At 31.8% G+C, this 14,659-nt stretch overlaps 1 protein-coding gene across 15 annotated transcripts in view; it reads right to left on the bottom strand.

Moving 5' to 3' along the window:
* The window catches only part of SLC4A10 (solute carrier family 4 member 10), a 242,430-nt gene that overhangs the window by 161,666 nt on the left and 66,105 nt on the right, over window positions 1-14,659 (bottom strand). For 5 of the 15 annotated variants that reach the window (XM_039855394.1, XM_039855395.1, XM_039855400.1 and 2 more), the window contains exon 2: window positions 13,924-14,059. The exons of 9 other annotated variants lie outside the window; for them this stretch is intronic. In XM_039855394.1, the coding sequence (XP_039711328.1) occupies window positions 13,924-14,004 (81 nt within the window). In that variant the 5' untranslated portion in view covers window positions 14,005-14,059. Of the gene's footprint in view, window positions 1-13,923; window positions 14,060-14,659 lie in introns of those variants that run through there. One more of the 15 variants, XM_039855392.1, reaches the window with a different exon arrangement.

The following is a 14,659-nucleotide window of genomic DNA, read 5'->3' as shown; positions in this document are numbered from 1 at the left end:
TCACTCTTTTTACTGCCTTATGTACTTTTAATAAAAGCAGTTGAGTTTTCTTTCTAAAGTATCTGATTGAAAGGTGGCAATTAGGTTTCATTTTCCTATGCAAAGTCAATGTGTTATTTAATATTTACACATATAAGAAAAAATAGAACTGAGAATAAGAATTGGAGAGTAAAACCTTCTGTCCTAGGAACAGCACTAAAAAGGCATAAACTAAATCATCATGTAAAAACTTCAAGACTTTTCTCATCTATTTACTTAGAAAACTCCACTCATTCAAACTCTAAAGACCAGTTAGGGAACTACACGGTTAGGTCAAGGAAGTTCATTGACTGACATGAAATATTCCAGAGTCAAGTTCAGGGTTGAAAGGTTCAGGGGTGGAAGTTTTCCAATGATAAGCTATTTCTGCCTCAGAATTAATTTCATCATAACATACAGTATTAACTTATTACTGCTACTGTGACCTAAAGAATATGATCTCTCCTAGTGAGCCTAAAATCTGATGGTTAAGGATAACAAGTGTTTGATATGTTAAGAACAGTTTTAATTAGCCAAAAGTATTTTGAAGGGTGGTGATATCTATATAATTAATTTCCTGCCTTATTTTCCTACCCGATCTTCCAGATTTGTTTGTTTTAAATTCTGAACTTGATTCTTGTCTTCTTAAGAATCCTTCTAGAGTCTCAGTTCTGCCTATGAACCAGATTTTGTACCCAGAAAATGATGTTAACGGCTGCTATATTTCCTTACTGCTGTCTCATGCTGTCTTTAATTTCTTCATATTGCTTGCTCATAAATGCCCTACGAGATTCCATCTGTCTTATATTCCTTTCTTCATTTGTCCTGCTGTGTTCTTCCTTAAGCATCTGCCACAATCCCATGAGCTAGTTTGGTGTTCAAGTACAAGTTTTTACTGGTATGACCTATCCCTCTGCTGCCGATGCTCTCATTTAGGAGGTCAACAAAAAAGCAGTGGTGGATAAATGCTGAGAAGGTATGTGGGTCCACATGCCACCTGGATTCAAATTGTGTTTCAGTTAATTCATAGCTGTGTGACTTTAGGCAGCTTATGTAATTTCTCTGTGTCTTGAGTGACTTATTAACACGAGAAGTTCTTGAATATACCAAGCATGTATTAAGCACCCAATCAATGTTATTTACATTGTCATTTGTACTATCGAGGCCACGAAAATAAATAAGACATGGTTACTCCCCTCAAAGAGCTTACAGACTTCATGTGAAGTACAACACACAATGGTAGTGTAAAAGAAATTCATACGGGTGACACTCAACCAAAAAGTTCATTTTTTTGTCCAAGAAAGTCAGTAAAGACTCCATTAAGGGATACACTTGAGCTGATTTTTAAAATATCAATGTATCTTTGTAGACAGACAAAGGTGCACAGTGGTAGCTTGTCTTAAGTATCAAAACAAGAGTCTAGTTATTTGAATAAGTGAAAGACATTAGTGGGACTTAAAGTGGAACTAACTTGATACTAAACTACCAGGATACTGTTTTAGTTCTCCTTATAATACAAATGCCTGGAAAGAAAACTTCTAAAACCTGGGACAGGAATAAAAATCTTGATGTAAAAAAAGCAGAACTTCCAGAAATTATAATAATTTGTAAATATAGATATATTTAATTCTTAAAATTAAAAACTTCACGGATAGGTAAAACAGTAGACTATACAGATAATATAAGAATTAGAAAACTGGGGAAAATATCTGAAAAAATTTCAGAGTATAGAACAGAATGACAAGAACATGAAAAATATAGATAATATTTAAGTGGAGGATAATATGATAAAGTCTAACATATACCTAACTGAAGTTCTAGAAGACAGAAAAGATGAACTAATGAAAGAAACCAGAAGACAATAAAATAATATCTTCAGGTTACTAAGGAAAAAAATTGTTACTCTAGAAGTAAATATCAAGCTAAGCTAATATTTTTGAAAGACACTTCAGACAAACAGAAACTGGGACAATTTATCAACACCATATCCTTTATAAAGGAATTTCTAAGTATATATTTCAGGATGAAATAAAATGATCCCATAAAGGATGTCTGAAATGCAAGGAGGATTCCTGAGCCAAAAAAGTAAAGGACATAAACAAATATTTTTTAAAAATATAAATAAAAATAAGATGAGTTTAAAAATCAACTCCATGATTTCTAAGATCCTTTCTATTAGGACAATACTTGAATTTTTGTATAATAACCTGTTTCCTACTTCAATGTAAGAGTCATTTTTTGTCTGTATTCGAGTACCTATTTGTGATTTAGCCTAAGACAATAACATTTATAATCCTCTCATATGTCAATACCTTCCTCCATTCCTGCCACCTTAAATCCTGATATTTTTACTGATATATTCAAGACTTGCAGGAGACATAAGTATCAATTATAGGAAAGGGATAAAGGTATACATATACATTTTTAAGGTATATATATATTTTTTTAAATAAAACTAGCAATTTGTATCTTTTCCATCATTAATTAAGACGTTCTTTACATTATAAGAGTCTATAACATTAGAGTTCTACACAAGTATTTAGCCTTCTTATCATAAATTAGGACAGTTCTGAATTGGCCTACATATACAATAGTGAACTATATAAATTATTTAAACTGAAAGAAGCTCATAGTTTCTATACTTTAATGATTTATAGGTGAATTAGACTTGAATATTCAATAATTTGCAAACTAAAAATGGAAAGAAGTTTCCCAACATAGGAAAACCAACAAATCAAGCCACAACGAGAATGATAAAATATTTGTAAAGCATTATGGGTTAAATAAACAAGGAAATTTCAAGATTTTTAGATAACTAAATGGTACTGAGTAAATAAATAAAACATTAGAAGGTGAACTTCAATAATAAAACAAGTAGTAAAAACAGATATTTCAGGTATATGCTTGAGTTATGAAAGTGTAGTATTTAAATAATTAATTTAAAAATTAAAGTAAGCAAGTCTAACCAGTTCAACGATTTTTTTCTTTAACCTCAGTGATTATTAGTCATGTTTTTCATATCATTAATAAAGTGGTAGAAATCTTAGTCATGCAATTTACTAAATATTGACTTCTATTACATTTAACAGCAACTTTAAGCAAAGTGATTTTCCTAGTTATATAAATGCCAAAATATGGGAGAAGGAATGGGGAAGGGCCACTTTATTTCTTTTCCCTTTTAGATCCCCCCAAAAAAAACAAACCAAACAAACAAGAAAAAAATTGTGCTCTTAATTTTTTTAATTATCTCAAACTTCAAGAGATATGTAGAGAAAAAATAAAAATACCCTAATCATGTGGGGAAATGTAATTAGATTTGAAATGGCAAATGAAAAAAAAAGGAAAAGGACAAGTAAAAATGTATAACACTCTTGGTAAATAACTTTTTAAATTTATTTATTTATTTATTCCCTTCACAGGACCAAAAATATCTACTATTTGAATTAAATTTGTGTATAATTGAGATATATTTCTTCTACTACTTAGAAGAATTAATCTCCAATTATTTATTTTTGCTTTCGTTACTTTTGTTTTTGATGTCAAATGTAAAAAAAAAATCAATGGCCTCTATTTTTTATGTTAGAAGTTTTCCTTAGAAGTCTCATGATCATTGGTTCTGTGCTCATATTTAAAAGTATGAAACTAAAAAGCTAATTAAAGCCATAAGTATGAATACGGCTTGTCAATTTTGAGCATACCATGAAATAATTTGGTTTGGCTATTTCTTTGGGGAAACTTGATGTCAATATGTCTGAGACTTTCCTCTTAAGCTTATTAGATTCCTGTCTGGTATATGAAGGTCTGGCTACCAGCTTTCTAGGAGCAATATGGAGGGAAAGAGTTGAGATCACAGCATTCTTACTGAATCCAACTGTTTTTAATATGGTGCTTTCTGACCTTAACTGTACCTAGGTTACTCAGTCCATAAAGATTCTGTTTAATCCTCTCCATAAAACAAAACTCCAGTCTACTGCTGGAGTAGAGGTGGGATATTTGCCTAGTTGGCTGAAATGAAGAAGGAAGATCTGGAAATGTGATTGAATTTTAATGCAATACTATTTACTTTAGCAGCTTGATACTCTTTCAGAGGTACCTGGTGTCTTTTTAGGATGCTTCAGTGTTAACTAGATTGGTTCTCACTGCCAGTTTACAATTCTGTTTTCTCAGGTAGCCAAGTTACCTGATATTTTCCTTCTGCATTTTTTGCTCACAAAATTTTGTCACTGGGTTTTTCCTATCCCATTCTTCCCACTTTCATTTAGTTTCGGTAGAGGGAAAGGGTTAAAAAATACATTTGGACTTTTTAATAGAATTTGGGGAGAAAAGAAAAGTAGCTGTGTGTATTGTATCTGATAGTTTACCTAAAGTCTCTTTATTTTACTTCATCTTTAACTCTCCTACATTTTCAGAACATATCAGCAAAGGTAATATAGTCATATTACTATTATTCTACTACTAATATTTATTCTGCTACTATTATAGTTCACTGTAATTGCTAACACATATTCTTAATCTCCAGTAACCTCTGAATGAGCATCAGAAACTTTTTTTCTTCAACTTATATAACATAGTCTACTTATTGAGTCAATATTTACTAATCATTTAACATGTGCCAGAAATCTATACTAGGCCATGGGGCTACTAAATTAAAAGATACACTTGCCTTTTAGGATTTCACATTTTAAGTGAAATGACATACAAGGATTTTTCAAATGTTATACTAGAGGTAAGCTTAGTATTCTAAAGAATATATAAATGACTACCTAATCTCACTAACTAATGCTTAAACTAAGCCTTAACGGACAAATAGGATTATCAAGGTGAATAAGAAGAACATTCCAGGTAATTGGTAATTACCTAGAATTACTGACTTCGAAAGATATAAATCCCCACTCTTTTTAATTTGACAGGCTTTGGGGTTTTTTTTTTAGACATCACAAATGATTACAACATTCTGGTGAGGAAAACATTAATACTACTGCTTTTACTGTAATTTTTTATATGAGGAAATTAAGATACATTCAAAATTTATAGGAAGGCAATGGCAGGGCAAGAAGTAAGTAAAATTTGGTTTTCTGATTCTCATATAAATGGTCAATCACTGGATAATTCTAACTCTACATTCTGAAACTTAATCCCTTAGCTATTTGATTTTTCTCAGTGTTGTATATAATTGCAGTAACAATAAGAACTAACATTCATTATGTGGTTTACAATGTGCCAGGCACAGTGCTAGAAACTGAAATACTTTTGCTCATTAAAAATCTTCCAAAGAGATGAGTATTCTGAGATGTAAAGAGGCTAAAAAACTTTCCCAGGAACTCTTAGCTACTAAGAGGAAGAGGTGAAGTTTGAAGGCAGGTCAATACTCTTAAGCAATAAGCTACACTACAAAGGTATTACATTAGTACAGCATAACATCAAAAATTTCTTAATTTAACTTTAAAACACTTCAGAGTCTGGTCAAAGTCTACTTATACACCTCAGCTAATATGAATTCATAATGGTTTCCTAAGTGACCTAGGACATTGTTTTTCCCTGAATATTTCATACTCATTCCCCATTTTGCTATTTGACAAAAATTTATCAAGTAGTTACCATGTGTCAGGCACTGTATTGGTGCTGGCTTTAAAGAAATAAAAGGTGCTACCTTTGCCCTTAAACAGTTCATAGTCAGGACAGGAAAATCAATGACTACGATAGAGCATGTATTGTGCTTTAATTAGGTAAATACTGGAATTCAGAAGAACATAAGGAAAAAACAACTAATTCACTCTGAAGGGGCAATAAAATGTTTCAAAAGGAGGTGATGCTCAATCGAAATAAATCTTGAAGCATAAGAAAGAGTTAGCCAGGCAAAAACAAAGAGACATGAGGAGTCAAAAGCTCTATAGGCAAAGAGGACAGCATTTACAAAGGCTTGAGAGAGTCTGTCTCTCTCTAGTAGAATTTAGACTAGGTTTAACTAAGAATGGCTATGTTTAAATGGCACTACCTCAATCCTCAAAAAATTAAAAATAGAACTGCCACATGATCCAGCAATCCCACTCTTGGATATATATCCAAAGGAAATAAAATCACCATCTCAAAGAGATATCTGCACTCCCATGTTCATTGCCACATTATTCACAATATCCAAGATATGAAAAGAACAAAAGCCCATCGATGGATAAATGGATAAAATTAATACAATGGAATATTATTCAGCCATGAGTAAGAAGGAAATCCTGCCATTTGTAAAAACATGAATAGACTTGAGGGTATTATGCTAAGTAAAATACGTCAGAGTAAGAAAGACAAAAATTGTATATTCTCACTTATCTCAACTCTGAAAATTATCTTAAAGGTAATGAGGAGCCTTAGAATGAGTTTAAGTAGTCAAATGCCTGTTTCTGGTTTCCATTTCAGAAAGAGTACTCCTGGCAGCTGAGTGGTGAGCAAGTTGCTTCGGGGATGGGCTATGAGAAGAAAAAGAAATACCAATTAAGAAATGATTACAATAGTCCAGCCGAGAAATTGATGTGAATTCACAGTGAGGTCAAGACAAAGGGGAATGGAAAGAAAGGGTAAATTTTGGACTCCTTAGAAGAAACAATCTACATAACTTGGTGAATAACTGGATCTAAGGTAATGATAAAGAAGTTGAAAATTATTATAAGGTAATCATGCTAGGAAAAACAAAGAAGTATTGAAGAGAAAATAATAAGTTTAATTTGGAACATACCAAGTTTGAAACATTTATAAGATAAATGAGCAGAGATGTTTAACAAGATGCAATGTCTGGAACACTAGACAGAGGTTAAGATGTAGATTTGATCTACAGATTTAGAATTTGTCACCATGTAAAGCAGAATTTCTCAATTTTGGCTGCCCATTAGATTCACTTGGGAAGCTTTTTGTAAACATAGGGCTTTATCTCCACAGACTTTACTTAGTACTTCTAAGATAAGCTTGGAACATTAATGTTTTTAAAAAGCTAAGTATTTTGGGTGGTGAATACACAATGCAATGTATATATGACATATTATTGAATTATACACTTGAAACCTATATAATTTTATTAACCAATGTCACCCCAATAAATTTAATTTTAAATAAGCTAAATATATAATTCTGATGCACAGTCAAAATTAAGAATCATTAGTGGGTAATTTAAGTCATGAGTATAGATTAGATATGTAGTTTTCAAACAGTATGTTGCACCAATTAGGGGACATTGAGAAGAAATTATCAGAAAGATTATAATAACTATAACTTATTTAGAATCTATGGCAGGAACTATGCTAATGACTTTACATATATGAATTATAGTGAAAGAGAAATCAGAAAGAATATAATGCAAGTCAATGACAGTCATGTCACACTTCTACCATGAAGTCTTCCATGACAGTTTCAATTTAAATGATGTCTCCCATCTCAATTTGGCATTTAGAGTACACTAACTTATACATGGCTATCTAATTCAGGTGTATATAACTTTAAACAGTATAACACACTAGTTAAAAGCAAGAGCTCTAGTAAGCTAAACTTTCTGGTTTGAATCCCATGTTATCCTTTCCTTTGCTAGCAATTTTGAACCTAGGTAAACTACTGAGTTTCTTTTTCAGTATACTATATATAATTAAAGTATAATGTGTATATGTATATATACAAACATAAATAATATGTGTGTGTATACATGTATATATATTATACCTTATATATGCTATAAAGTAAGTTCCTTGAAGGAGTGGATTTGTTTTATGTCTTTTGTAGCTTTCTCATTATAATTCTAGAAATTAGCATATTAGTATCTCCATTTTACAGATGACAAAACTGAGGAAAGATAAATTAGGTAACATTCCTAAAATAAACATTGTCAGTAATGTAGAAGATATGGGATCCAAACGCATCCAGCTCTTAGCAACTGTGCTGTACTGCCTCCTTCAATAATATACAACAGACTCATTAAATTCTTATTTGATTGAATAAAATTTGAGGGGGAAAAAGGGTATGACTAGATGGTACACATTTATATGCAGCACATTTTGCAGTGCATTTCATTGAAACCAGGCTCTGCTGCCTTTTAAAACAAAGGTCTTGATAAAGGAATATTCAATTATCTTTTTTAACTTATTTTTATCTATATTCCTGTATTATCATTTTTTAAAAGGCTTGGGTGATAAAAAGATCACTAAAGTCTTTTATCTGCTTTTTGAGGAAAAAAAATGTTTAATGTTTAAATGTTTAAAAGTATTAAAACAATACGAAGCCCAGTGATCTCAAGGCATCTTCCAGAAATAGGTCTGAGTCTAAACAAGTACTAAAAATTTGTTGGGTATCTACCATATGTATGGCTCTTTCCCAGGCAATGTGAAGTCACAAGGATTAATAAGAACAACTTCACAAGAACTTCTAGAAAATGGGGTTTTCTAATAACGCAGACTTCTACAATAAGAAACAGCATATTCTCAATTACATGGGTTTGCTATTGCTCTAAATATAGAGCCAGAAGAGCAAGTGTGTCTGATTTCATTTTTATTCACACCTGTGGAATTCCCTAAGTTTTACTTCTGACATCCTTTATATGGATAATGTACTAAATAAGTGTATGCGATTCTAATTTTTTAACAATTCCTATGTACAAATATCATCTTCCTGGGCCTGATAACAAAAGTCATATCCCAGCTGTCACATCTAAAGGAAATCTGCTCTTGGATATTACCCAGCTTTTTAACTAACCTCAGGCAGTACTGAAATGCTTCTGATGTATGAAGTAGATTTAAAGGTCATATTAAAAGTATTAGCAGCAAACAGTTTACTTTATTATTTCTAAATGAACAAAGAGCAAAGCTAAAATATCCCTATGACTTCTGTGATTATAAATAGCAATTTCTATTTTCAATTTTACTTAAGACAAAGTCCTTATTATACAAATATTCACCATAGTGACATACATATTCATTGCATTAAAATGATCCCTCCAGATTGTCCTTGGTCTAGGAAATGTCAAAAATAAAGCCAAAGCTAAATCAGATTATCTACCAATAAAATAGAGTTTACATCAGGGACAAGCAGGAGGTCTCTTAGGATCTGAAATCTAGGACTTCTGAGTGGTTGCGGATAGACTGAGAAATGCTCTCACATGCAATTTTGATAATTTTATTAAAATCCTTCATTTTGTTTCTACCCCCTACCTTGTCTACTAGCTACTAAATCTACTCAGGAATTTAATTTTCATTTCCAAAGTCTCAGGAGGGTTAAAGCTCTGAAAGTGACTATAAAATATAGGTACTGCTCTTCGTGTTTTTTATTTTATTTTCTCCCAAGAATAAGTAGATCAGCACAGAAATGTTCTTGGTTTAGAAATCATAATCTAACATTCAAGAATCTATACTATCTGATCTCAGTAAACCTTTCCTGTAGTGGTCTAAATCATCCCACCAGGCTATGGGCAAAATGAAATTTTTCATATGTATTATTTGCTTTCTGCCTCTCTACCTTTGCTCATGTTGATTCTTCTCCCTGAAATGACCTTTCCTCTATCCTGGCCAATCTTTAAGGTCTATCTCTTTTGCTCCCTTTTCCATACTTCCCTAACTCCCCATCCAGCCTCTCTTCTCCTCTCCGCACTAAGCTTGGAATATTCTGCCCATTGAACTCACAGAAGAATAATTTCTGCTTCTTTCATCTTTCTTTTGAATCTCGATGGCACTCACTGCTTTCCGCATTCTGTATAGTTACTTGTATTTACAGTTTATGACTCATGACCTGTGACTTCCTAAAGGAAGGGAACCATTGGTCTTTATATCCTTGTCCAGTACTGTGCTTAGAAGAACACTATAAGGTTTTCATGTTTGTCTGTTTGTTTTAACAAATTGCATATTTTGCATATGCTGACATTTGCATGATCCTGTGCCAATTTTGTAGAAATAGCTGCACATTGAGAAAATTGCTCAAGAAAACTAAAATGCAAAGATGTCATAAAAGGTAACACTTAAGCATTTAGATTTCATTCAAATATCAAATTACTCACTTGTACTTAGAAGCTTGACAATTTTTAAGCAAACAAATGTTTTTACATTAAATAATCACAGCAATTTAAAATATTAAACTCTATGAAATAGAAATTTGAAGTTCTATTCATATATATATATATACAATATTTATAACATATTTCATTTTATTTTTTCATCTGGAATAAAAAATATTCATTAAAAAATTTAATTTAATTTTCAGTAAAGTTGTTTGCCCTGGATAGTTTTCGTGATTTAAAAAATAACTCAGATGATAAAATCTAAGCTATATAACTTCTCTTTATTATTTTCTTTAAACCTTGATATTTACTCATTTTTAATCTTCAATTATAACAAAAAATGACCCAACATTGCTATGAAATTTACCCAATGGCCCAGTAATTTTTCTGTCATGAATATAGTTGGTATAATACAGAAAGGCAGAAGGTCTACACACATAGAATCCTAATAGAATCTTAAATCATCCTAGTAAACAGATGAAAATAACTTTAAACACAAATTTTTCATCAAGTCACAATTCTTATAGTCAGTTTAATGTTAGAATTTAATCAGAGGTAACATGTTTTTCTTTCCTTGCATTTTTATAACCATCTTTATTTCAGTGTACCATACATTTCTGACTGAACTTTTATTTAATAAGGAGAATGAAGGAGAAGGAATAAAACTAAACTGTATGACTACTATTATGAACACTTGGCAATAGCCCGTTCCAGCTCTTAAAATGTATATAATGTCTGTCAACAAATAATGTTGGCAATGATGCGCTTAGTATTACCAGGTATTCTTACAAGTGCTTTATATACATTAACTCACTTGATCTTCACAACAACTCTTTGAGGTAGGTACCATTATTATTCCTATATTACAAATGAGGACATTGATACCCGGCAAGGTTAAGTAACTTGCCCAAGATCACACACCTGGTAAGTGGTATATCTAAGATTTGAACCAAGTAAATTTGGCAGTCTGGATGCTTAATCTCCATACTATACAAACCAGAAGAATTTGCAAATTAATTTTTTATTGCTCTACTACAAGAAAACAAGCACTTTGGAGACACTGTTGGGCAGCATGCCCCCGTTTGGGGTTCTGGAGAAAACATACTGTTTCAGCCAGCATACTGGTATGAAAAAGAAGAGAATAGTGCCTGTATGTCCAACAGCTAGCTGGCTAAAACCTACTTCCGCATGAGTTCCTCCCAGTCCCCTTTCTGAGAGCCTGAGTTGAACCCTATCTCTCCACCCTATTTTATACAAACATCTCTCTAAATGACCTCGTCATCATCAAACACTCCCAAACTTGCTACTCTTTATTTCCAAAGTTTAATCACTATGAAGTCAAAACTCCCTTCCATAATGCATAATTACTTATGCCTAGCCTGGGATAAACTGGAATGGTCACATCCTTGTTTTGAGCTGATTCTTGGAGTCCCTATTTCCGCCTCCTGCAAATGTGCTAGATCTACCTTCACTCTCAAAATAAATTAACAACAGTGGTTTATAAAACATACATGGTTATTTTTTTATTCAGTTTATAATGCCCTGATAAAACAAATTATGTTATAAAAGAACTTAACAAAGTTGTCAAAATTATGAAATGCTTAATTATACAGTTTGACCCAGTCTTTATTTCTCTAATATCAAGAAATTTACATGAGAAAAAAAAAGTTATGGGTAACTAATTCTAGGATTTATTAATTTATAAATTAAAACTGATTGCAGCATGCCACCTTTGAAAAGTCAATTCAAAATGTGAGCATAGCTCATGTACATTTTCTTATCACTTCCTTGAAAGTAGGAAACAACTTTTTCTTTTCTGTATTCCTCACATCACTAAATACAGAATCATGCAAATGATCAATTTTCAAAAATTTACTGAGTTGAACAGTTACTCAAATAGCTGGTTATAGACAGCTTACCTTTAGAAACCATTATGATATATAATAAAATGCTTATATAAAATGGTACAGACACAGGCAACCATTGTAAAAAGAAGATGACCAATTGTTACTGGGCAGATTTACAATCAATTTCACCATTCAGAAGTCAAGATCGTCTTGCTGCACAGGAAAAATCGGTTGACATTACATTAAAATGTCTGCGACATTCTAATCAATCTTTACTTTTTAATGCAATGTATTTTGGCATAGCAACAGAGAGAAATCTCTCCTATTTATAAAAGAAACAACAATTCTAAGACAATGATTTTTTTTTTTACCTTACGAAACTTTTGAGATATTCTCATTTGAGTGCCAATAAAGAAAGTAACCAAAAAATCTTTATGGTTTGGTTCTTTTGAAAGGTCACAAATACAGTGAAAAATAGCAGAATGCTGTGAAACCAATACTTAGAGGAATCCCAAAGCAATGCCAAGAAACAGAATGTACTCATAATGACTAATACATGCAAATACTGAAAATAAATTCTAACAGATTAAACAGGTTTTGTAGCAACCAAAAGGTATATTCAAATCATTCCAAAACTAATCAAGCTTAAAAATTTGGCAATCTTCCCTACTAATAAGAATATAAGCTGGCTAAGTAGCCTGAATAACATATAAATTATAGCCAATATCAGTAGGTAAAATTTTTTCAATGTGTTTTTAATTAAAGAATTGAATTAAATCACTGTTTCAGACTTCCACTTTGGTCTTTTGATAAATATATTCATTTTTAATACTACATCATTTCACCATGATGAAGCATTACCTCATAATCACGCTACAAAATCATAAAAACAAAACTATTTTTCTGTCGAGAGATGCTGTAACATTTTATCTCTTTTTGCTCATTTAATATGGAATACCTGCTCAGGTAAATGCCAAGTCTTCTAAAATTGAGACAAAAATATGAATAATATAATAAAATATATTTCCTTCTGAATAATCTGAATGTCAAACACAGGCACAGTTTATAATTACCCAAGCATGTAATTCTGAGGATATGCTACAACAAACCAAAGTTAAATGCATTGTAACTTGATTAGTAAAAATAGTTTAAAATAAAAGAGTAACAGGATAAAATAGATATATAAAAATCCAAATTCTTTGCTGTGACGATTCTCTGCTCTTTGTAGTTAATATGTTTAATGTAGTCAAGTCTTTTCATTTTGAAAATGAAAGTAAACAAATGCAGAATACCTCTGGGTCAAAAGACTTAAACAAGCTTAAATGTTACAAGCTTTCCTTGAAAAAAAATTATTGTCTGCTTTCATCTGTAAGCAATGCCTTAGCAAATATCTACATCATGAGTACCAAGAGCATCAATATTTCAATAAATCTGAGAAATTATTATAACCAGTGCCTTTTAAGACAGTTTGGATACTGAAATATAAATTTCAGGAAATTAGTTTACAGCTCAGATGCTAATAAACATGACTCCACTCATCACACTTGTATTGTTGTGTGGTTGTACACTACAAGTAGCAACATCTATTTCTATGCTCAGGAAATTCCAGATACAAAAATTTTAATATATCACTATAAACTGATAAGTATCCTTATCAGTTTGGACAATGTATGCTATTTTTATCATTCGAAATAAAAGATTCAGTCTGACTATATTCAGGCTTAATCTGGAAAAAATCTGTAAAGCCCCAAACCTTGCTTTGAATCACATACAAAGAATTGTTTTCTGATTCTCTATTTCCCCCCATAAAAGCTATAAAGTAAACTCACACACACACATACATACACACACAGACTCACACATATTTCTAAAATTCATATGGTTTACCTGGTATCTATCGTTATAAATATTACTTGCTCAGATATCCTAAGGAAAATGTAATAATAAACAATTACATGGATTAATATATTCCAAACAAGAAAGAGCTAGGAAAAGCAATAACTCTACAATCTAATAGTTTCATCATAATCCATGAGGTCATACCTGATGACTTAGAGACTGTAAAGGCTCACAGGTTCCAGACTGCATGACCTTTCTATTTCCAGAAACCCCTAAAGATTGCATTTCCTGTCTTACAAAAGATAATCACGGCCATCTCTATGTCTCAGCATCTTCAGGGCTAGTGAAGAAAACATCAAACAGCAGATCTGTCCATCAGTATTTTTTTAAGCCATCATGAAAATATCAAATCATACACTGTTTATCGTCTCCCCTTTGCAGTAAAAACACCCTGTATCAAAGGAGGATGACACAGTTGTATTTGCTGAAGCTGCTAATGCTCTCTGAAAACAGTAAGCTTACTGCTTAGAGCAATTCTGCATCATCAAACAGAGAATGAGCCACATCCTTCAAGTTTCCCACTTCTGCTACTATAAAGATTTCACTTGCCAAGGAGAGTTTGATATTTTTTTGTCTGACCTTGAAAAATAAGCAATGTTCTTTTTAATTAAGTGTCCAATGTGTTTGCTACAGATATTATGTTAAAATAGCAATTTTTAATTATTAGACAGTTTTCTCCATATGTGACTAAACTTTAGTATAATGATTTAACAAGAAAAATTTTATTCTCTTAAAGGAAACTGCCCTCCAGACCATGTACATCAACATTCATCAAACTCATCAAAATTAGAAGTTGTTAAAACTGAAGAGTTTTTATTCTGGCAATCTTTGATAATTGTTTATAACAGTAGATAGATAAAGAGGTAAATACATATTAACT

Source organism: Pteropus medius, unplaced genomic scaffold, assembly GCF_902729225.1.
Source record: "Pteropus medius unplaced genomic scaffold, Ma_sr-lr_union100, whole genome shotgun sequence".
In the NCBI taxonomy this organism is placed as follows: Eukaryota; Metazoa; Chordata; class Mammalia; order Chiroptera; family Pteropodidae; genus Pteropus; species Pteropus medius.
The sequence above is the reverse complement of the archived record's forward strand: the minus strand, read 5'-3'. Positions and strand labels throughout refer to the sequence as shown.